The 25,000-nt window shown below is 47.8% G+C and overlaps 3 protein-coding genes across 11 annotated transcripts in view; 1 reads left to right on the forward strand and 2 right to left on the reverse strand.

Annotated features, from left to right (window-relative positions):
* The window catches only part of LOC135560009 (protein tweety homolog 3-like), a 76,249-nt gene extending 55,128 nt beyond the window's left edge, over window positions 1-21,121 (reverse strand). Inside the window, exon 1 of the mRNA XM_065000992.1 lies at window positions 19,932-21,121. Coding sequence (XP_064857064.1) covers window positions 19,932-20,057 — 126 coding nt within the window. The 5' untranslated portion in view covers window positions 20,058-21,121. The remainder of the gene's footprint in view (window positions 1-19,931) is intronic.
* LOC115117214 (zinc finger protein 664-like) overlaps window positions 1-25,000 on the forward strand; it is a 440,815-nt gene that overhangs the window by 276,246 nt on the left and 139,569 nt on the right. The gene's annotated exons all lie outside the window — the stretch shown is intronic.
* iqce (IQ motif containing E) overlaps window positions 21,273-25,000 on the reverse strand; it is a 17,706-nt gene continuing 13,978 nt past the window's right edge. The window contains exons 17-21 of the mRNA XM_065000991.1: window positions 23,768-23,863; window positions 23,195-23,319; window positions 22,820-22,911; window positions 22,528-22,629; window positions 21,273-22,012 (exon numbers count right to left, since the gene is read on the reverse strand). Of these exons, the coding sequence (XP_064857063.1) occupies window positions 21,885-22,012; window positions 22,528-22,629; window positions 22,820-22,911; window positions 23,195-23,319; window positions 23,768-23,863 (543 nt within the window). The 3' untranslated portion in view covers window positions 21,273-21,884. The remainder of the gene's footprint in view (window positions 22,013-22,527; window positions 22,630-22,819; window positions 22,912-23,194; window positions 23,320-23,767; window positions 23,864-25,000) is intronic.

Here is a 25,000-nt window from a genome sequence, read left to right on the forward strand (position 1 = left end):
TATCAAAACTAATCCACCTATACGTTAATCGACAAAACCTGCAGCTCTACACCCTATCAAAACTCTCCATGCAGGGGCATACAGTCTAAATGAGGCAGTAGTATCAAAATCATCCTCCCTCCACCTAATCTATCAAAATCATCCTCCCTAATCTCAAAACTAATCCACCTATACCAAAACTAAAATCATCAAAACTAATACATCTAAACTATAGTCTACTGTAGTCTATCAAAACTAATCCATAAACTATAGTCTCTGTAGTCTCCTAATACACCTAATCTATCAAAACCAAAATCATCTAATCCCCTCTATCGTCCAAAATCATCCTAATACACCTCTATCAAAACTAATACATCTAAAAATCATCCTCCCTCTAAACTATAGTCTACTGTAGTCCAAAAAATCATCCTCCCTCTCGCCCAAAATCATCCTCCACCTATACTCAAAACTCTCCCAAAATACATCTAAACTCTACTGTAGTCTCAAAACTAATCCCAAAATCATCCTCCCTCTACTGTAGTCTATCAAAACCAAAATCATCCTAAACCCTGTAGTCTATCAAAACTCTCCCAAAATCATCTTCCCTCTCAAAACTAATCCCTAAAATCATCCTACACCTAAACCAAAACTCTCTCCCAAAATCTATCAAAACAGTCTAAAATCTCCCTCTCTAATACACCTAAACCAAAATCATCCTCCCTCTCGCCCAAAATCATCCTCCCTCTCTATAGCCCAAAATCATCCTCGACATAAACTATAAGTGTCAACTGACTATCAAAACTAATATCCGTACTAGTAGACTATCAAAACTAATACACCTAAACTATAGTATACTGTAGCCACCTAAACTATAGTCTACTGTAGTCTATCAAAACTAATCCACCTAAACTATAGTCTACTGTAGTCTATCAAAACTAATACACCTAAACTATAGTCTACTATAGACTATCAAAACTAATCCACCTATACTATCAAAACTAATCCACCTAAACTATAGTCTACTGTAGTCTATCAAAACTAATACACCTAAACTATAGTCTACTGTAGTCTATCAAAACTAATACACCTAAACTATAATCTACTATAGACTATCAAAATGAATCCACCTAAACTATAGTCTACTGTAGTCTATCAAAACTAATCCACCTAAACTATCAAATCTAATCCCACACAGGCCTATAATATCAGATGTAAAGATGGCATTGAGACTAGTGAGGTAGAGAAACACAGCTCATGATTTTTTACATCTACATTATATATATATTATTGAAAAGAGGACATCTGAAGGTTTCTAGTTAACCTAAGGTTATGAATCAACTGTCAAAGTGTAATTTAATCGTGGCCTGGGGTGGTGAGAGAGAGAGAGAGAGAGAGAGAGAGAGAGAGAGAGAGAGAGAGAGAGAGAGAGAGAGAGAGAGAGAGAGAGAGAGAGAGATGTTTGTCTGACTCAAAAAAACAGAGAAAGAGAGAACCAGATGAGGGAGAGCAGGAGGGGGATGGGAGAATGATGCATGTCTGGCAGAAGATGAAAGGAAAGAGAGAGAGAACGAGGGGAGGGGCCGCCAAAGGTTTGAACTATGAGCAGGTTGTTGACGAAGCATGTGACATAACATTATATATGGTTTATGGTCTTTATCTGTGACATGATATAACACACAGCTGGATGTGTCTACTCTGAAAGCTCCCCTTCCTCCAGGATACACAGGGAACAGCGTTCTGCTCCGGAACACACCCAGGACAATGTCTGTAGGTTCCGGAATAGTGGACAGGAATTCTGCAGCTGCTGATAACAATCTAAGACAAGTTCCAAAGGAATTGTGCTACGGGTGAAGAGATACCATCTTCACACAACAGGTGGCTGAGTTTTGGGATTAGAACAGAAAAGCAGCAGTACTTCGGACCGCCGCGGGTAAGGTTTGAATACCCCGGCTTTACACCATGTACAGCTAGCGACTAGCGTAGCTACAGTGACCCCATTAGGTCACTACACCAGGTCAATTGGATTAGCTGGACATAACGACATAAACAAATAAACAATGTCACCATCTCAACAAAACGTATAGAAATGGGACACTTCTGCTCTTGAATGTTACCTCGACAGAAAGCATTCTTGTGGAATGCGAAACAACACATTTTCTCTGCTTCCTTCGATGTCGGTGTCCAGAGCCTAGTTCAATAACATCCAGAGATGGAGAGAGATAGAACCAGAGACTCTGTCATGGTACTTATCCAAACAGTAGGGCTGCCATGGTACTTATCCGAACAGTAGGGCTACCATGGTACTTATCCGAACAGTAGGGCTGCCACGGTACTTATCCGAACAGTAGGGCTGCCATGGTACTTATCCAAACAGTAGGGCTGCCATGGTACTTATCCAAACAGTAGGGCTGCCACGGTACTTATCCGAACAGTAGGGCTGCCATGGTACTTATCCAAACAGTAGGGCTGCCATGGTACTTATCCAAACAGTAGGGCTGCCATGGTACTTATCCGAACAGTAGGGCTACCATGGTACTTATCCAAACAGTAGGGCTGTTATGGTACTTATCCGAACAGTAGGGCTGCCACGGTACTTATCCGAACAGTAGGGCTGTTATGGTACTTATCCGAACAGTAGGGCTGCCATGGTACTTATCCGAACAGTAGGGCTGCCATGGTACTTATCCGAACGGTAGGGCTGCCATTGTACTTATCCGAACGGTAGGGCTGCCATGGTACTTATCCGAACGGTAGGGCTGCCATGGTACTTATCCGAACGGTAGGGCTGTCATGGTACTTATCCGAACAGTAGGGCTGCCATGGTACTTATCCGAACAGTAGGGCTGCCATGGTACTTATCCAAACGGTAGGGCTGCCATGGTACTTATCCAAACAGTAGGGCTGCCATGGTACTTATCCGAACAGTAGGGCTACCATGGTACTTATCCAAACAGTAGGGCTGTTATGGTACTTATCCGAACAGTAGGGCTGCCACGGTACTTATCCGAACAGTAGGGCTGCCACGGTACTTATCCGAACAGTAGGGCTGCCATGGTACTTATCCGAACAGTAGGGCTGCCATGGTACTTATCCGAACGGTAGGGCTGCCATGGTACTTATCCGAACGGTAGGGCTGCCATGGTACTTATCCGAACGGTAGGGCTGCCATGGTACTTATCCGAACGGTAGGGCTGCCATGGTACTTATCCGAACGGTAGGGCTGTCATGGTACTTATCCGAACGGTAGGGCTGCCATGGTACTTATCCGAACGGTAGGGCTGCCATGGTACTTATCCGAACGGTAGGGCTGCCATGGTACTTATCCGAACGGTAGGGCTGCCATGGTACTTATCCAAATGGTAGGGCTGTCATGGTACTTATCCGAACGGTAGGGCTGCCATGGTACTTATCCGAACGGTAGGGCTGTCATGGTACTTATCCGAACAGTAGGGCTGCCATGGTACTTATCCGAACAGTAGGGCTGTTATAGTACTTATCCGAACAGTAGAGCTGCCATGGTACTTATCCGAACAGTAGGGCTGCCATGGTACTTATCCGAACAGTAGGGCTGTTATAGTACTTATCCGAACAGTAGAGCTGCCATGGTACTTATCCGAACAGTAGGGCTGCCATGGTACTTATCCGAACAGTAGGGCTGCCATGGTACTTATCCGAACAGTAGGGCTGTTAACTCCGGTGTCCTCGCTATATTTCCAACCTGGCCCTCATACCATCATGGCCAGCTAATCATCCCTAGCTTTCAATTGGCTCATTCGTCCCTTCTCCTCTTCCCCAGGTTGTTGCTGTAAATGAGAATGTGTTCTCAGTCGACTGACCCAGTCAATTAAGGGTCAATAAATAAAATGTCGACTTTGGGTACGAAAAAAAAAACCTGATCCAACTACACCTCTTTCTCACTTTTCCTTCGGTGGTTCATCAATGTGTCATTCTGGTCATCAGCTAAGGTAGCCTCTGTAGCTAACCACTGTAGATAACCACTTTAGCTAACCACTGTAGCTAACCACTGTAGCTAACCACTGTAGCTAACCACTGATGCTAACCACTGTAGCTAACCACTGATGCTAACCACTGTAGCTAACCACTGATGTTAACCACTGTAGCTAACCACTGATGTTACATTTACATTTTACATTAAAGTCATTTAGCAGACGCTCTTATCCAGAGCGACTTACAAATTGGTGCGTTCATGTTAACCATTGTAGCTAACCACTGATGGTAACCACTGTAGCTATAGCCAGTAGCTAACCACTGTAGCTAACCACTGTAGCTAACCAGTAGCTCCTCTAGTATGTGTTGACACCATTTCACAGGATCTCATTTTGGACGGAAGCTGTAGGGAACAGGTAAGAAACGGCACTTTAGTAGCCAAATATCTTCTTCATCCCATCTATCTTGTGTTTGTAAAGCATTACATGACCTGGTAGGATGGTGCATCGATCAGTTATACAGTTTAAAACCCTACATTGTTGCCCAAAGTCAACTTTTAATAAATACTACCATGGGAACAGAGGAGACAGTACTCCCCTACAGAACAGACTGTCACTGATGTGACACCAGAGTGCGACAGAAGATAAATTAACTTATTACTGTTAAATGGACCACAAGGATCGATTCCAAACCACAGCCCAGGTCCCTTTCCCCTAGCTATACTGTAGCAGTGTATAGTGTCCATTCCATCCTGTTAGGTCAATTAGGGTTCAATTCCAAACCACAGCCCAGGTCCCTTTCCCCTGGCTATACTGTAGCAGTGTATAGTGTCCATTCTATCCTGTTAGGTCAATTAGGGTTCAATTCCAACCCACAGCCCAGGTCCCTTTCCCCTAGCTATACTGTAGCAGTGTATAGTGTCCATTCCATCCTGTTAGGTCAATACAAGGATAAATTCCAAACCCACAGCCCAGGTCCCTTTCCCCTGGCTATACTGTAGCAGTGTGTAGTGTCCATTCCATCCTGTTAGGTCAATTAGGGTTCAATTCCAAACCCACAGCCCAGGTCCCTTTCCCCTGGCTATACTGTAGCAGTGTGTAGTGTCCATTCCATCCTGTTAGGTCAATTAGGGTTAAATTCCAACCCAAAGCATAATATAATAATATACAGCGCCTTCCAAAAGTATTCAGACCCCTTGACTTTTTCCACATTTTGTTACATTACAGCCGTATCTAAAATGGATTTAAAAAAAACAAATATATATATATATTCTCAGCAATATACATACAATGCCACATAAAGACAAAGCAAAAACATGTTTTTAGAAATGTTTGCAAATGTATTCAAAATAAAAAACAGATACATTATGTTTTACATAAGTATTCAGACCCTTTGCTATGAGACTCGAAATTGAGCTCAGGTGCCTCCTGTTTCCATTGATCAGCCTTGAGATGTTTCTACAACTTGATTGTGATGAACGGAGCAGGGTCCCAGAGTTGACAGTGAAGAGAGATCCATGAGGTCAAAGGAACTGTTTTTTTAAATTATCACACAGGGTAGAGAGAGATCCTTTTTTTTTCTCCCCGATTTCGTCATATCCAATTACAATCTTGTCTCATCGCTGCAACTCCCCAACGGGTACGGGAGAGGCGAAGGTGGAGTCATGTCCTCTGAAACATGACCTGCCAAACCTCGCTCCTTAACGCCGGCACCCGGGCACCAACCCGGGCACCAGCTGGGCACCAACCCGGGCACCAACCCGGGCACCAGCTGGTCACCAACCCGGGCACCAACCCGGGCACCAGCTGGGCACCAACCCGGGCACCAACCCGGGCACTAGCTGTCGGAGGAAACACTGTTCAACTGACGACTGAAGTCAGCCTGCAGGTGCCCGGCCCGCCACTAGGAGTCGCTAGAGCGCGATGAGCTAAGTCAAAAAAAAAAATGGCCAAACCCTCCCCTAACCCGGACGACGCTGAGACAATTGTGCGTCACCCTATGGGACTCCCGGTCACGGCCGGTTGTGACACAGCCTGAGATCGAACCCGGGTCTGTAATGACGCATCAAGCACTGCGATGCAGTACCTTAGACCGTTGCGCCACTCAGGAGGCGTACAGAGAGAGACTTAATGAAAACCTCAGGACCTCAGACTGGGGTGAAGGTTCACCTTCCAACAGGACAACGACCCCAAGCACACAGCCAAGATAACGCAGCGGTGGCTTTGGGACAAGTTTCTGAATGTCCTTAATTGGCCCAGCCAGAGCCTGGACGTGAACCCGATCAAACATCTCTGGAGACCTGAAAATAGCTGTGCAGCAAAGGTCCCCATTCAACCTGACAGAGCTTGAGAAGATCTGCAGAGAAGAATGGGAGAAACTCCCCAAATACAGCATCATAGCCAATACTTGAGGCTAAGGTGTTTCAGCAAAGTAATGAAAACTTATGTAAATGTGATGTTTCAGTTTTTAATTTTTTATTCATTTGCAAAAAAAATATATATATATGTTTTTGCTTTGTCATTATGGGGTATTATAAGGGATTGATGAGGGGAAAAAAACAATGTAATACATTTTGGATTAAGGCTGTAATGCAACAAAATGTGTAAAAAGTCAAGGGGTCTGAATACTTTCTGAATGCTCTGTATGTCTTCTAGCAGATTAAACAGAATCACAACATGCATTCCACATATTCATAGTATCCTTTCAGGTTAGTGAGGGTAGAGTGAAGGGAGAGAGAAGGGGATTTGGGACTGAGCCTAGGTGTGTAGAGAGTGGCTATTGGAGGGGGGGCTGGTAGGGGTGACAGTGGGAGAGAGAAGGGGATTTGGGACTGAGCCTAGGTGTGTCGAGATTGGCTATTGGAGGGGTGACATTGGGAGAGAGAAGGGGGTTTTGGGACTGAGCCTAGGTGTGTATTGGAGGGGGTTGATAGGGGTGACAGTGGGAGGGAGAAGGGGATTTGGGTCTGAGCCTAGGTGTGTAGGGGGTGGCTATTGGAGGGGGGCTGGTAGGGGTGACAGTGGGGGAGAGAAGGGGGTTTTGGGACTGAGCCTAGGTGTGTTTATATTCTATAAAATGTGTTTCGATTGGAATATCCTTAATATTGAGAGAGAGAGAGAGAGAGAGAGAGAGAGAGAGAGAGAGAGAGAGAGAGACCCACAAAGAGCTAGAGGGTGTGACATAGCATAGGTAATGCACAGATCTAGGACCAGTTGTAAGGTCTTGGTGTCTGGTATCTATCTGGGAACCCTGTGTGGGTTCTGAGGTATCTATCTGGGAACCCTGTGTGGGTTCTGAGGTATCTATCTGGGAACCCTGTGTGGGTTCTGAGGTATCTATCTGGGAACCCTGTGTGGGTTCCGAGGAATCTATCTGGGAACTCTGTGTGGGTTCCGAGGTATCTATCTGGGAACTCTGTGTGGGTTCCGAGGAATCTATCTGGGAACTCTGTGTGGGTTCCGAGAAATCTATCTGGGAACTCTGTGTGGGTTCCGAGGAATCTATCTGGGAACTCTGTGTGGGTTCCGAGGAATCTATCTGGGAACCCTGTGTGGGTTCCGAGGAATCTATCTGGGAACTCTGTGTGGGTTCCGAGGAATCTATCTGGGAACTCTGTGTGGGTTCCGAGGAATCTATCTGGGAACCCTGTGTGGGTTCCGAGGAATCTATCTGGGAACCCTGTGTGGGTTCCGAGGAATCTATCTGGGAACCCTGTGTGGGTTCCGAGGATCTATCTGGGAATCTGGGAACCCTGTGTGGGTTCCGAGGAATCTATCTGGGAACCCTGTGTGGGTTCCGAGGAATCTATCTGGGAACCCTGTGTGGGTTCCGAGGAATCTATCTGGGAACTCTGTGTGGGTTCCGAGGTCTATCTGGGAACCCTGTGTGGGTTCCGAGGAATCTATCTGGGAACCCTGTGTGGGTTCCGAGGAATCTATCTGGGAACCCTGTGAATCTATCTGTGTTCCGAGGAATCTATCTGGGAACTCTGTGTGGGTTCCGAGGAATCTATCTGGGAACCCTGTGTGGGTTCCGAGGAATCTATCTGGGAACCCTGTGTGGGTTCCGAGGAATCTATCTGGGAACCCTGTGTGGGTTCCGAGGAATCTATCTGGGAACTCTGTGTGGGTTCCGAGGAATCTATCTGGGAACCCTGTGTGGGTTCCGAGGTATCTATCTGGGAACCCTGTGTGGGTGACGTGTTGTTTACCTCTTCAGGACCAGAGAGAAACGCTGCTCAGGATCAGCTGTCTGATACTGTCTAACTGGAGTTAGAAACTGTCCTCCAAACTCACTGAGAGGATTACACAGAGATCAATTAGCTACTGCTCTCTCTCTGTGTGTGTGTGTGTGTGTGTGTGTGTGTGTGTGTGTGTGTGTGTGTGTGTGTGTGTGTGTGTGTGTGTGTGTGTGTGTGTGTGTGTGTGTTATATCAATCAGTGGTTTAAAGGAGGCGAGGTACGATGGGGGAGGGAAGAGATAGACACCAAAGAGCACAGATCTACTTTCCGCCTGGCAGAGTGTGTGTGTGTGTGTGTGTGTGTGTGTGTGCGTGCGTGCGTGCGTGCGTGCGTGCGTAGATCAAATCTCCTCCACTGATCTGACCCTGTTGTACAGAGAGAGGTCAGGACAGACCGCCTACTATCTCTCCAATGACAACAATTCCCAAGTTAAACCGTGACACCACCTCACTGTGGTTTTGGCTCTGCCTAATTCCAGAGTCATAGAGGTATGTAGAGGCAGGGATCACTGTGGATCTGCCTAATGCCAGAGTCATAGAGGTATGTAGAGGGAGGGAGGGATCACTGTGGTCTGGCTCTGCCTAATGCCAGAGTCATAGAGGTATGTAGAGGGAGGGATGTGGTTCTGGCTCTGCCTAATGCCAGAGTCATAGAGGTATGTAGAGGGAGGGATGTGGTTCTGGCTCTGCCTAATGCCAGAGTCATAGAGGTATGTAGAGGGAGGGAGGGATCACTGTGGTCTGGCTCTGACAAATGCCAGAGTCATAGAGGTATGTAGAGGGAGGGATCACTGTGGTCTGGCTCTGCCTAATGCCAGAGTCATAGAGGTAGCTAGAGGGAGGGATGTGGTTCTGGCTCTGCCTAATGCCAGAGTCATAGAGGTATGTAGAGGGAGGGAGGGAGGGAGGGAGGGATCACTGTGGTCTGGCTCTGACAAATGCCAGAGTCATAGAGGTATGTAGAGGGAGGGATGTGGTTCTGGCTCTGCCTAATGCCAGAGTCATAGAGGTATGTAGAGGGAGGGAGGGATCACTGTGGTCTGGCTCTGACAAATGCCAGAGTCATAGAGGTATGTAGAGGGAGGGATGTGGTTCTGGCTCTGCCTAATGCCAGAGTCATAGAGGTAGGTAGAGGGAGGGAGGGATCACTGTGGTCTGGCTCTGCCTAATGCCAGAGTCATAGAGGTATGTAGAGGGAGGGATCACTGTGGTCTGGCTCTGCCTAATGCCAGAGTCATAGAGGTATGTAGAGGGAGGGAGGGATCACTGTGGTCTGGCTCTGCCTAATGCCAGAGTCATAGAGGTATGTAGAGGGAGGGATGTGGTTCTGGCTCTGCCTAATGCCAGTCATAGAGGTATGTAGAGGGAGGGATGTGGTTCTGGCTCTGCCTAATGCCAGAGTCATAGAGGTAGGTAGAGGGAGGGAGGGATCACTGTGGTCTGGCTCTGCCTAATGCCAGAGTCATAGAGGTATGTAGAGGGAGGGATGTGGTTCTGGCTCTGCCTAATGCCAGTCATAGAGGTATGTAGAGGGAGGGATGTGGTTCTGGCTCTGCCTAATGCCAGAGTCATAGAGGTAGGTAGAGGGAGGGAGGGATCACTGTGGTCTGGCTCTGCCTAATGCCAGAGTCATAGAGGTATGTAGAGGGAGGGAGGGATCACTGTGGTCTGACTCTGCCTAATGCCAGAGTCATAGAGGTATGTAGAGGGAGGGATCACTGTGGCTCTGCCTAATGCCAGAGGCATAGAGGTATGTAGAGGGAGGGATCACTGTGGCTCTGCCTAATGCCAGAGTCATAGAGGTAGGTAGAGGGAGGGATCACTGTGGCTCTGCCTGATGCCTTTAGACCAGTGTTTCTGGATCCTAGTCCTGGGGATACTAGTGGGGATACTAGTCCTGGGGATACTAGTCCTGGGGATACTAGTCCTGGGGATCCTAGTCCTGGGGATCCTAGTCCTGGGGATCCTAGTCCTGGGGATCCTAGTCCTGGGGATACTAGTCCTGGGGATCCTAGTCCTGGGGATACTAGTCCTGGGGATCCTAGTCCTGGGGATACTAGTCCTGGGGATACTAGTCCTGTGGATACTAGTCCTGGGGATACTAGTCCTGGGGATACTAGTCCTGGGGATCCTAGTCCTGGGGATCCTAGTCCTGGGGATCCTAGTCCTGGGGACCCAAAAGGTACAGAATCAGGTGTTCAGTGCTTGGGGAGAGTTGCTTGGTAAAACCTTAACATGTGCAGATTGGACCAGGACCAGCATTAAGACAATCACTGCTTCAGAATGTTCACCTTCACATTAGAACTACATGGACTGTTTCCTGTTGGTCGGAATGTCGGAGTCAATCCTGTGGCCGTCCTTCAGGAGTTGTGACAGGTTTCAGGAGTCTCCCTGTGTGTGTGTCTGTCTTTCCCATCATGCACACGGGCGTATAGCTGTAGTCATGTCTCCTCTTTAATCCTCAACAGCTGTTCCACTACTGTTCTTTTAGCTGACTCTGTGTTTCCCCCCCTCTACACACACACACACACACACACACACACACACACACACACACACACACACACACACACACACACACACACACACACACACACACACACACACACACACACACACACACACACACACACACACACATGTCCACTGCCTTAAAGAACCCTGGGATTACAGCTCTTTAAGAGTGTTCCGGTGATCCCACAGAATTCCAACAGTCAGAGTTCCGGTATTCCCACAGAATTCCAACAGTCAGCGTTCCGGACCCAGCCGTTGTCGAGGAGTAAACCAGCGCTGTGGATACAGAGCAGTTGGACTACACATGCACGCGCGCGTGTGTTTAATGTCCCTGTTTTTAAGCTTCTCTCTTCGACCGCATACTAATCATCTGGTGGTCAATCACATCACAGAGAAACACAGAGGGCTCAGTATGTGTGTGTGTGTGTGTGTGTGTGTGTGTGTGTGTGTGTGTGTGTGTGTGTGTGTGTGTGTGTCAGCTGGAGAGAGAAGCATGAAAGCCTCTCAGACAAGATAGACTGAGCCATCTAAAGCTGAGCGAAAGAGAGAGAGCCTTCTTTCACTACAGACAACACCCCTCCCTTCTTCCCTCTCTCAGTTCCCTCTCTCCCTCCATCTCCCTCCGTTCACCATCTCACTCTGAGCGTCTATACCACCCCTCCCCCAGGGCCAACCGTGACCTCATACTGAATAGCCCCCCTATACATACAAACAGATGTAGGAACCTATAAAATCAGTCTAATCTTTTTTGCCTGATTCCGTTTAGTTTTCATTCTCAAAATCACACATTTTATATAGAAAATTAACCAACCCGGATGTTGTAAGTCCACAACAGGAAACCCATAGGACACATTTGTATAGTTTTATATTGAAAGTCAACTGGGTTTTCTTTGCTTCGACAGAGCGATCAGAACAACTATAGTTTTCCTTCACAGAAAAGACATCAGTGCAACACATTGGGCAGAAAAGAGCTTCATTTTCATCAGATGACAACAGAAGTGCATGGTAGAGTGGAGTAGAGATGGGACAAGGGAGGGAGGGAGGGAGGGAGGGAGGGAGGGAGGGGGAGGGAGGGAGGGAGCTATCTGGCTGGTAGCCACACAAGTAAATGAGTTTAAAATGAAAAAAAGGTCAAGGTCTTTTCTAGAAGGAAAAAAAAAACGATGCAAGGCCATTATAGTTCTAATATTTATTATAGAAAGAATGGAGCCAGCTACATTTCCTAATCATTTGCTTGAAGTCGATCTTGCATTTTACCAGAGACAAGTAGACTACAGTAACACTGAGACAAGTAGACTACAGTAACACTGAGACAAGTAGACTACAGTAACACTGAGACAAGTAGACCACAGTAACACTGAGACAAGTAGACTACAGTAACACTGAGACAAGTAGACTACAGTAACACTGAGAAAAGTAGACTACAGTAACACTGAGATAAGTAGACTGCAGTAACACTGAGACAAGTAGACTACAGTAACACTGAGACTAGAGTAACACTGAGACAAGCAGACCACAGTAACACTGAGACAAGTAGAATACAGTAACACTGAGAAAAGTAGACCACAGTAACACTGAGACAAGTAGACTACAGTAACACTGAGACAAGTAGAATACAGTAACACTGAGAAAAGCAGACCACAGTAACACTGAGACAAGTAGAATACAGTAACACTGAGAAAAGTAGACCACAGTAACACTGAGACAAGTAGACTACAGTAACACTGAGACAAGTAGACCACAGTAACTGAGACAAGTAGACCACAGTAACACTGAGAAAAGTAGACCACAGTAACACTGAGACAAGTAGACTACAGTAACACTGAGAAAAGTACCAGAGAAAAGTAGACTACAGTAGCACTGAGAAAAGTAGACTACAGTAACACTGAGAAAAGTAGACTACAGTAACACTGAGACAAGTAGACCACAGTAACACTGAGACAAGTAGACTACAGTAACACTGAGACTACAGTAACACTGAGACAAGTAGACCACAGTAACACTGAGACAAGTAGAATACAGTAACACTGAGAAAAGTAGACCGCAGTAACACTGAGACAAGTAGACTACAGTAACACTGAGACAAGTAGACCACAGTAACACTGAGACAAGTAGACCACAGTAACACTGAGACAAGTAGACCAGAGTAACACTGAGAAAAGTAGACCACAGTAACACTGAGAAAAGTACCTGAGACAAGTAGACCACAGTAACACTGAGACAAGTAGACTGCAGTAACACTGAGACAACTAGACTACAGTAACACTGAGACAACTAGACTACAGTAACACTGAGACAAGTAGACAACAGTAACACTTAGACAAGTAGACCACAGTAACACTGAGAAAAGTACCTGAGACAAGTAGACCACAGTAACACTGACAAGTAGACCACAGTAACACTGAGAAAAGTAGACCGCAGTAACACTGAGAAAAGTAGACCACAGTAACACTGAGACAAGTAGACCACAGTAACACGGAGAAAAGTAGACGACAGTAACACTGAGACAAGTAGACGACAGTAACACTGAGACAAGTAGACTACAGTAACAATGAGAAAAGTAGACCACAGTAACACTGAGACAAGGAGCTACACACCAGTCACAGAACACTGAGACAAGGAGCTACACACCAGTCAGTGAGGAGAGACAAGGAGCTACACACCAGTCAGAGAGGAGAGACAAGGAAATACACACCAGTCAGAGAGGAGAGACAAGGAGCTACACACCAGTCAGAGAGGAGAGACAAGGAGCCACACACCAGTCAGAGAGGAGAGACAAGGAGCCACACACCAGTCAGTGAGGAGAGACAAGGAGCTACACACCAGTCAGAGAGGAGAGACAAGGAGCTACACATGTCTGCTGATAGAACGCCAGGGAGGAGAGACAAGGAGCTACACACCAGTCAGAGAGGAGAGACAAGGAGCTACACACCAGTCAGAGAGGAGAGACAAGGAGCTACACACCAGTCAGAGAGGAGAGACAAGGAGCTACACACCAGTCAAAGAGGAGAGACAAGGAGCTACACACCAGTCAGAGAGGAGAGACAAGGAGCTACACACCAGTCAGAGAGGAGAGACAAGGAGCTACACACCAGTCAGAGAGGAGATACAAGGAGCTACACACCAGTTAGAGAGGAGAGACAAGGAGCTACACACCAGTCAGAGAGGAGATACAAGGAGCTACACACCAGTCAGAGAGGGGAGACAAGGAGCTACACACCAGTCAGAGAGGAGAGACAATGAGCTACACACCAGTCAGAGAGGAGAGACAAGGAGCTACACACCAGTCAGAGAGGAGAGAAGTGCAACACAAAGCACAAGATGTGTCTGATGCTGAGCAGAAATTACAACAAGAAGCACGTTAGATCTGCATTTAGAAAACTCAGCAATATTTTTTTTTGCATTTTCCATTTTTCTACGTGACCCCTGAGACCACTTTTGGCTTCATTAAAAATCCTGCAATGTGATTTTCTGGATTTTTTTTTCTCATTTTGTCTGTCATAGTTGAAGTGTACCTATGATGAAAATTACAGGCCTCTCTCATCTTTTTAAGTGGGAGAACTTGCACAATTGGTGGCTGACTAAATACTTTTTTGCCCCACTGTATATAATCATGATATCATTCCACCAGGTAGGCAGAGGCTACTTGGTAGTTAACATTTAATAGAGAAGGTTTTTAGAAAAGCCTTTTCATCTCTACCAGAAGACGGTTGTCATTAGCATCATCGCTAACGGCAACACAAATTGGTAGAGAGAAAAAAAACACCCAGACAGACTTGCCTCTTCAGAAAGTTGCAGGGAAATACGAATCACTGAGGCATTTTTTGTTCATTTCGTCTGATTAACTGGCTAATTAATGGATGTTCTACTGAGTTCAATGCATTTTTGAATATTGTTGAATTCCGTTTGAATGTCTGGATTCTGGGATTCCGTCCTCCGCAGCCTGGACTTCACACGGCCCTAAAGACACGACGCCTTGACAACAACCTACAGACGTGTCGCCTTGACAACGACCCCCTGAGGGCTAGCTGTGACCTCACCTCAAACAACCAGGCCAGACACACTCACACACACACAATGCTAAATGTCTAGCGACACAGAAACAGTTGACACATACTGTAAATTCATGTCCTGTGCAAACACAGTGGTGAAAGCTCAGTGACACAGAAACAGTCCAAGCACCAAAACACGGCAGGATGCAATTAGTCTGAATTAGGGCCCTTAGAATACCTACACACACACACGCACACACACACACACACACAAAGGGTTTTAGTGTCCCCCCTAAATGGGGTTTGGAGGAAATGGGTACTTAACAGTTCAGTTCTGATTTAGGAGAGAGAAGGAGAGAGAAGGAGAGAGACAGAGAGAGAAGGAGAGAGAAGGAGAGAGAAGGAGAGAGACAGAGAGAGAAGGAGAGAGAAGGAGAGAGAAGGAGACAGAGACAGAGACGGGGTTGGGTTGGGTTGGGAGGCAGGAGAGAGAAGGAGAGAGAAGGAGAGAGACGGAGAGAGAAGGAGAGAGAAGGAGAGAGACGGAGAGAGAAGGAGAGAGAAGGAGAGAGGAGAGAGAGAAGGAGAGAGAAGGAGAGAGGAGAGAGACAGAGAGAGAAGGAGAGAGAAGGAGAGAGACGGAGAGAGAAGGAGAGAGAGAGAGAGAGAGAGAAGGAGAGAGAATGAGAGAGGAGAGAGAAGGAGAGAGAAGGAGAGAAGGAGAGAGACGGAGAGAGACAGAGAGAGAAGGAGAGAGAAGGAGAGAGAAGGAGAGACAGAGAGAGACAGAGAGAGAAGGAGAGAGAAGGAGAGAGAAGGAGAGAGACAGAGAGAGAAGGAGAGAGAAGGAGAGAGAAGGAGAGAGACAGAGAGAGACAGAGAGAGAAGGAGAGAGAAGGAGAGAGAAGAGAGAGACAGAGAGAGACAGAGAGAGAAGGAGAGAGAAGGAGAGAAGGAGAGAGAGGAGAGAGAGACAGAGAGAGACAGAGAGAGAAGAGAGAAGGAGAGAGAGAGAGAGAGAGGAGAGAGAAGGAGAGAGAGAGAGAGAGAAGGAGAGAGAAGAGAGAGAGAGAGAGAGACAGAGAGAGAAGAGAGAGAAGAGAGAAGGAGAGAAGGAGAGAGACAGAGAGAGACAGAGAGAGACAGAGAGAGAAGGAGAGAGAAGGAGAGAAGGAGAGAGACGGAGAGAGACAGAGAGAGACAGAGAGAGAAGGAGAGAGAAGGAGAGAGAAGGAGAGAGAGAGAGAGAAGGAGAGAGAAGGAGAGAGAAGGAGAGAGAAGGAGAGAGAGAGAGAGACAGAGAGAGAAGGAGAGAGAAGGAGAGAGAAGGAGAGAGACAGAGAGAGACAGAGAGAGAAGGAGAGAGAAGGAGAGAAGGAGAGAGACGGAGAGAGACGGAGAGAGACAGAGAGAGAAGGAGAGAGAAGGAGAGAGAAGGAGAGAGACAGAAAGAGACAGAGAGAGACAGAGAGAGACAGAGAGAGAAGGAGAGAGACAGAGAGAGACAGAGAGAGACAGAGAGAGAAGGAGAGAGAATGAGAGAGAAGGAGAGAGAAGGAGAGACAAGGAGAGAGAAGGAGAGAGAAGGAGAGAAGGAGAGAGACAGAGAGAGAAGGAGAGAGAAGGAGAGTTGTAGTAGACAGACTGTGGTTGTAGTAGACAGACTGTGGTTGTAGTAGACAGACTGTGGTTGTAGTATACAGACTATGGATGTGGCCCAAATGGCACCGTATTCCCTATGGGAGTTCTGGTTAAAAGTAGTGCACTAAATAGGGAATAGGGTACCATAGGGTTCTGGTTAAAAATAGGGAATAGGGTGCCGTTTTTCTGACGCACCTTGTGTTTATTAATGTACCGTTTGAGATGGTTGAATAACACAGTGACGTCATACTCCTTCTATTGGGTATTACATCTCAATGACTGGTCTATGGCACATCTCCTTCTATTGGGTATTACATCTCAATGACTGGTCTATGGCACATCTCCTTCTATTGGGTATTACATCTCAATGACTGGTCTATGGCACATCTCCTTCTATTGGGTATTACATCTCAATGACTGGTCTATGGCACATCTCCTTCTATTGGGTATTACATCTCAATGACTGGTCTATGGCACATCTCCTTCTATTGGGTATTAAACCTCAATGACTGGTCTATTGCACATCTCCTTCTATTGGGTATTACATCTCAATGACTGGTCTATGGCACATCTCCTTCTATTGGGTATTAAACCTCAATGACTGGTCTATGGCACATCTCCTTCTATTGGGTATTACATCTCAATGACTGGTCTATGGCACATCTCCTTCTATTGGGTATTACATCTCAATGACTGGTCTATGGCACATCTCCTTCTATTGGGTATTACATCTCAATGACTGGTCTATGGCACATCTCCTTCTATTGGGTATTACATCTCAATGACTGGTCTATGGCACATCTCCTTCTATTGGGTATTACTTCTCAATGACTGGTCTATGGCACATCTCTCTCTCTTCTTCATCTCTCTCTCTCACTCTCTCTCTCTTCTTCATCTCCCCCTCTCTTCTTCATATCCCCCTCTCTTCTTCATCTCTCCCTCTCTTCTTCATCTCCCCCTCTCTTCTTCATCTCCCCCTCTCTTCTTCATCTCCCCTCTCTTCTTCATCTCTCCTCTCTTCTTCATCTCCCTGGCACATCTCTATTGGGTATTACTCTCAGCCCTCTCTTCTTCTTCTCTCATCTCTCCCCTTCTTCATCTCCCCTCTTCATCTTCTTCATCTCTCTCTCTTCTTCATCTCCCTCTCTCTTCATCATCTCCCCCTCTCTTCTTCATCTCCCCCTCTCTTCTTCATCTCCCCTGTCTTCTTCATCTCCCCTCTCTTCTTCATCTCTCCCTCTCTTCTTCATCTCCCCTCTCTTCTTCATCTCTCCCTCTCTTCTTTCATCCCCCTCTCTTCTTCATCTCCCCTCTCTTCTTCATCTCCCCCTCTCTCTTCATCTCCTTCTTTCACTCTCTCTCTCTCTCTTCATCTCCCCTCTCTTCTTCATCTCCCTCTCTTCTTCATCTCCCCCTCTCTCTCTCTTCTTCATCTCCCACTCTCTCTCTCTTCTTCATCTCCCCCTCTCTTCTTCCATCTCTCTCTCCTTCATCTCTCTCTCTCCCTCTCTTCTTCATCTCTCCCTCTCTTCTTCATCTCCTGGTCTATTACACATCTCTCTCCTTTCCTCAGTTTCTACCCTTATTTTCTCACACAATTCTTCTCTCTCTTTCTCTCTCTCTCTCTCCTTTGTCATGGTAGGCAGCTTCCCACGCTCACCACTTGAACTTGGTAACCCTCCTCCTCTAAATCACGGTTCCTTGTCTCTTTCCCTCCTCTGTCCGTCCCTTCTTCACCCAACAAGCCACTGGCCCGTCACACCAAGCTGCTGTTACATGTGTAATAACACTAGTAACACTGTCTATCAAGATGGAGTTACAATAGTCATTGTTTGTTTTAATTACACAGTAATGTACTTGAACTGGCAATTTGTTATCATGAAGGCAAGGAGACAAGGACAGGAGATGAGGAGACAAGTGTTGGAATACTACCTAGGAGTGGATGGATGGGCCATCTGTTTCCCTTTGGGTAGTAGATTACTATTATAACAATGACTTTATGTTAAGAACAAAGTCTTATTTACAATGACGGCCTACCCAGGCCAAACCCTACCCCTACCCCGGCCAAACCCTACCCCTACCCCGGCCAAACCCTACCCCTACCCCGGCCAAACCCTGCCCCGGCCAAACCCTACCCCGGCCCAACCCTACCCCGGCCAAACCCTACCCCGGCCAAACCCTGCCCCGGCCAAACCCTACCCCTACCCCGGCCAAACCCTACCCCTACCCTGGCCAAACCCTACCCCGGCCAAACCCTCCCCCGGCCAAACCCTACCCCGGCCCAACCCTACCCCGGCCAAACCCTACCCCTACCCTGGCCAAACCCTACCCCGGCCAAACCCTCCCCCGGCCAAACCCTCCCCGGCCAAACCCTACCCCTACCCTGGCCAAACCCTCCCCCGGCCAAACCCTACCCCGGCCAAACCCTACCCCGGCCAAACCCTCCCCCCCGGCCCAACCCTACCCCTACCCCGGCCAAACCCCCTCCCCGGCCCAACCCTACCCCCCTGGCCAAACCCTCCCCCCGGCCAAACCCTACCCCGGCCAAACCCTCCCCGGCCCAACCCTACCCCTACCCCGGCCAAACCCTCCCCCCGGCCCAACCCTACCCCTACCCCGGCCAAACCCTCCCCCGGCCCAACCCTCCCCCGGCCAAACCCTCCCCGGCCAAACCCTACCCCGGCCAAACCCTACCCCCCGGCCAAACCCTACCCCGGCCAAACCCTCCCGCCCAACCCCTACCCGGCCAAACCCTCCCCGGCCAAACCCTACCCTGGCCAAACCCTACCCCCCTACCCCGGCCAAAACCCTCCCCGGCCCAACCCTACCCCTACCCTGGCCAAACCCTACCCCCCCGGCCAAACCCTACCCCGGCCAAACCCTCCCCGGCCCAACCCTACCCCTACCCTGGCCAAACCCTACCCCGGCCAAACCCTACCCCTACCCTGGCCAAACCCTACCCCTACCCCGGCCAAACCCTACCCCTGCCCCGGCCAAACCCTCCCCGGCCAAACCCTGCCCCGGCCAAACCCTACCCCGGCCAAACCCTGCAAACCCCCCGGCCAAACCCTACCCCTACCCTGGCCAAACCCTACCCCTACCCTGGCCAAACCCTACCCCCCTACCCCTACCCGGCCAAACCCTACTCCGGCCAAACCCTACCCCTACCCCGGCCAAACCCTGCCCCGGCCAAACCCTCCCCCGGCCAAACCCTGCCCCGGCCAAACCCTCCCCGGCCAAACCCTACCCCGGCCAAACCCTACCCCTACCCTGGCCAAACCCTACCCCGGCCAAACCCTATCCCTACCCCGGCCAAACCCTACCCCGGCCAAACCCTATCCCTACACCGGCCAAACCCTGCGTGGTCTGTATGCATGCATCTGTGTGTGTGGTCTGTATGCATGCATCTGTGTGCGTGGTCTGTATGCATGCATCTGTGTGTGTGGTCTGTATGCATGCATCTGTGTGTGTGGTCTGTATGCATGCATCTGTGTGTGTGGTCTGTATGCATGCATCTGTGTGTGTGGTCTGTATGCATGCATCTGTGTGTGTGGTCTGTATGCAAGCATCTGTGTGTGTGGTCTGTATGCAAGCATCTGTGTGTGTTCTAAACCTACCTTCTGGTACTCTGAGTCCTCGGGTCTGAAGTCGCTGCTGACCGTCTCAAACTGCAGGTTGAAGTGGGGGAGGCGGTGGAGCAGGTTGACCCACCACGGGGGAGAGTAGTTTACTACCGCTGCCATCCTCTCACACTCACAGACCCACCGGTGTCACTGCCAATCTGTCAGCCCGAAATATGTGTCCTCTTCGGTCAACAACACTGCTTACAACGCCCACGCACAGACTATGATTCTCTTCTGAACGTGGAGTAGTGTAGTGCGCCGAGTGGGTTGTTATCATCGATGTGATTCCGTCATCAATACAAATATCGATTATCCGTTATTGGCGGTTTGTTCTAGGGTAGGCTACCGTCGTCCGACGCCACGGTCAAATCAGCAATAATTCGTTTACTCAGTCAGTCGTTGATTGATTTACGGTGTTGCAGGCTACAATTTCCAGGACCGCCAACATTCTCGTTCCCACGGGTCTATTCGTTTCTTCCAGCCACGAGCGGTTAGGCTATATTGGATTATTCCGGTTCTCCATTACCGCATTCCCTACTCTTAGCCAGGACGACAGAAAAAAATCCATATTCTGCTCCAAACTATGTGTGAATGTAGCCACGTCTCATTTTGTAATGTTACCACTTCCCCTTAGAAACCTAGCGGCGGCACCACCAACCTCCCTGTTCATTAGAAACCTAGCGGCGGCACCACCAAACTCCCTGTTCACTCACAGATAGGAGGCTATTGTTCCTTATACAGCCGATGTAGGCTAAAACAGCGGGACTGCAGCAGAAATCACGACAACTCTTCTCACATCTCAGCCGAAAAATAACGGACACCCACTCGTAGAAAGACCGCTTACCACTCTAAAAAATGCCGTTACATTACGGTTAGATTTGTTCGATACAAAATATCCACGAATCAAATATTCTCTTTTCTAGATCCCAATGAGAAGGGGGAGTTCAGGTTTAAATGATCTCCAATTAAATTATGAGATTTAACAACCGTTCAACGAGCGGTCCCGGTGGGGGTTCGTTTTAAATGTCCTCCCGGTGATGAAACGTCGCCGTCGTCGGCTGCTACATTGTTCACCGTTAACGAATTTGGAGGGCGAAGCAAACACGAGCTCGAAAACCCCTAGGAGGACAAAGCTTCTCACTGCAGCTCGCTCTGCAAATAGATCTGTCGACCATGTGTGCAGAGCGGAGCGGAGTTGAATGCGCAAATACTCAGACCCCCCCCTCCCTTCCCGACGGTGTAACGTTAATACACAACCCAGTTGATGTTCATTACGACAAAACATCACAACACACATTTTCATCAAAAAACGAAGAAACACCATGACCTCTGAAGTGTTTTACCATACAAGGAAAGATACTCATTTAATCAGATAAAACATTATTTTCATGGATTACAGCTATTATAATAAACACAACTCAAGGCACGATCACGCGCGCGCGCACACTCTCCTCTGAGCGTCATATTGCAGTAGAATATGATATTAATTTCACAGTTTTGAATCAGCAGTGTTTATATTGATAGACATGTGTTAAAAGTCGCTCATTCTCCAATAAACTCCATGATTTATAACTTTGTTTATGACCATCAATAATCTATATACAGCACTCAGGCACTTTGGCAACATAATAAAACCATCTGTATCAGAACGGAGATTTATTGGGCAGAGAGCTGGCCAAGCAACCCTCCTGGATATGTTCAGGATTATCATTATTATCATTAGCATCATTATCATTACAGCCCTGACACCAACAACCACTCCCCTCCCGGAGAGCTACTGCATGTGCAGGACTTCGTTCCAGCCCTGCACTACCAAAACACACTTGGTTCTACTTATCAGCATGTCCTCTGGACCTTGATTGAATCTGGTGTAGGGCTGGAGTAAAAGCCTGCATACCCAGCTACACACACACACACACTTCATATCCCATAGTGCAATGCTCTGGTCTAGAAGTAGATTTCTTCTCTCCTTCCCACGAGATGAGACGGAGACACGATGATGTCATCGTCGGAATCCTCAGAGTCCATCGCCTTAGCAACCTTGGAATCTGGAGGTGGGTGGAGCTGTAGTTGGGCTACAAGCGAAGCACAGGAACACATTATATACACACACACATTATATACACACACACACACACATTATATACACACACACACACACATTATATACACACACACAGAAGCACAGAAACACACACACACATATTACACACACACACAAAATATATATATATATCCACACACACACAGAAACACACACAGAAGCACAGGAACACACACACACACAGATTACACACACACACACACTAAATATATATATATACACACACACACACACACACACACACACACACACAGAAACACACACAGAAGCACAGGAACACACACACACACATATTACACACACACACACACAATAAATACATATATATCCACACACACACACACAGAAACACACACAGAAACACACACAGAAGCACACACAGAAACACACACAGAAGCACAGGAACACACACACACAGAAACACACACAGAAGCACAGGAACACATATTATAAATATATATACGTTTCTCTCCCCATACAGCATACCTGGTGTGAGTCTCCTCCTGTTGGACAGTGTGTTAGAGACAGGCCAGGGATCTTCCTCACTCAGCTCCGTTACATCTTCATCTACATCACTGCCTGGAAGGGCTAACACACACACACACACACGGACAAATACACACACACACGGACAAATACACACACACACACAGACACTTTCAAATCCTGATTTGTCCTTCAGTCAGCGCTGTGCCACCAAGGTGTCAGATTCAGTGTGTGGGTGTGTGTGTGTGTGTGTATTTGTCCGTGTATGTGTGTGTGTGTGTGTATATCTCACCTGTGTTGCTGGGAGTGTGTGTTGAAGGGACAGAGGGGACTCTTCTAGGAGCTGGTGTGGGTCCACAGGGAGGAGGGGCTGGAGACTCAGAGCTACAAACACACAGTTATACAAACCAATACAAACACACAGTTATACAAACCAATACAAACACACAGTTATACAAACCAATACAAACACACAGTTATACAAACCAATACAAACACACAGTTATACAAACCAATACAAACACACAGTTATACAACACAATACAAACACACAGTTATACAACACAATACAAACACACAGTTATACAAACCAATACAAACACACAGTTATACAACACAATACAAACACAGACGCAATGTCAGAACTGTGTGTGCTGGTGTGTGTCACCTCTCCGTCATTAGTGCGCTGCGTGTCAGGTGACCTCGGAACACAGACTGGATCAGCGTCACGGCAACCAGCTCCCCATCCTCCACACGGGAGGTAACATCACTGCCGCGCTGTGATTGGCCATTCTGGAAATGAAACGTTAAATAGTAACTCCTATATCAGAGCCTAATTAGGGCAAACTCCCTCCACTCTATAGATACCTATTGTAAATACGGGGGAAACAGTGCCCCTCAGTGGCAATTTGGTTGAACTACAACATTTTAAAAAATATATAAATGTTTTACCTTTATTTAACTAGGCAAGTCAGTTCTTAAAAATAAATTCTTATTTTCAATGATGGCCTACCGAGGAACAGTGGGTTAACTGGCTTGTTCGGGGACAGAACGATAGATTTTTACCTTGTCAGCTCGGGGATTCGATCGTGCAACCTTTCGGTTACTGGTCCAACACTGTAACCACTAAGCTACCTGCCACCCCACAAACTGTGTGTGTGTGTGTGTGTGTGTGTGTGTGTGTGTGTGTGTGTGTGTGTGTGTGTGTGTGTGTGTGTGTGTGTGTGAGAGAGAGAGAGACCTTGCTGAGAGTGCTGGTGTGTGTGTCTCGGAGGTGAGCTATCTGGCTCTGTCTGAGGAGATGTCCTCTTATTGCTGACTGGACCAACACTGTGTCCTGGGAGGAGGGGGAGAGAGAGGAGGGGGAGAGAGAAGAGGGAGGAGAGAGAGGAGGAGGGGGAGAGAGAGGAGGAGGGGGGAGAGAGAGAGAGAGAGGAGGAGGGGGAGAGAGAGGAGGAGAAGAGGGAGGAGGAGGGGGGAGAGAGGAGGAGGGGGGGAGAGAGGAGGGAGGGAGGAGAGAGAGGAGGAGGGGGAGAGAGAGGAGGAGGAGGGGGGAGAGAGAGAGAGAGAGAGGAGGAGGGGGAGAGAGAGGAGGAGAAGAGGGAGGAGGAGGGGGGAGAGAGAGGAGGAGGGGGAGAGAGGAGGGAGGGAGGAGAGAGAGGAGGAGGGGGAGAGAGAGGAGGAGGAGGGGGGAGAGAGAGGAGAGAGAGGAGGAGGGGGAGAGAGAGGAGGAGAAGAGGGAGGAGGAGGGGGGAGAGAGAGGAGGGAGGGAGGAGAGAGAGGAGGGAGGGGGAGAGAGAGGAGGGAGGAGGAGGGGGGAGAGAGAGGAGGAGGGGGAGAGAGAGGAGGGAGGGGAAGGAGAGAGAGAGAATGTACTTTATTAGTCCATAGGAGATGGGTCTTCCTTCCCGTTCTGTGGTAGCAGCTGGCAGGTACAACAACTTATTGAGATTAACTATTGAAAATGTTTGTTTATGGTTAGTTAGTTACAGTAGTGAGTTAGTTACAGTAGTTAGTTAGTTACCCTGTCTCTGTGCTCCAGCCACTCTGTTTCTGGGTAGTTAGTTACAGTAGTTAGTTAGTTAGTTACAGTAGTTAGTTAGTTAGTTACCCTTTCTCTGTGCTCCAGCCACCCTGTTTCTGGGTAGTTAGTTAGTTACAGTAGTTAGTTAGTTACCCTGTCTCTGTGCTCCAGCCACTCTGTTTCTGGGTAGTTAGTTACAGTAGTGAGTTAGTTACAGTAGTTAGTTAGTTACCCTGTCTCTGTGCTCCAGCCACTCTGTTTCTGGGTAGTTAGTGACAGTAGTTAGTTAGTTACAGTAGTTAGTTAGTTACCCTGTCTCTGTGCTCCAGCCACTTTGTTTCTGGGTAGTTAGTTAGTAGTTAGTTAGTTACCCTGTCTCTGTGCTCCAGCCACTCTGTTTCTGGGTAGTTAGTTACAGTAGTTAGTTAGTTACAGTAGTGAGTTAGTTAC

The sequence above is a fragment of the Oncorhynchus nerka genome, linkage group LG15, assembly GCF_034236695.1.
Source record: "Oncorhynchus nerka isolate Pitt River linkage group LG15, Oner_Uvic_2.0, whole genome shotgun sequence".
Classification (NCBI taxonomy): Eukaryota; Metazoa; Chordata; class Actinopteri; order Salmoniformes; family Salmonidae; genus Oncorhynchus; species Oncorhynchus nerka.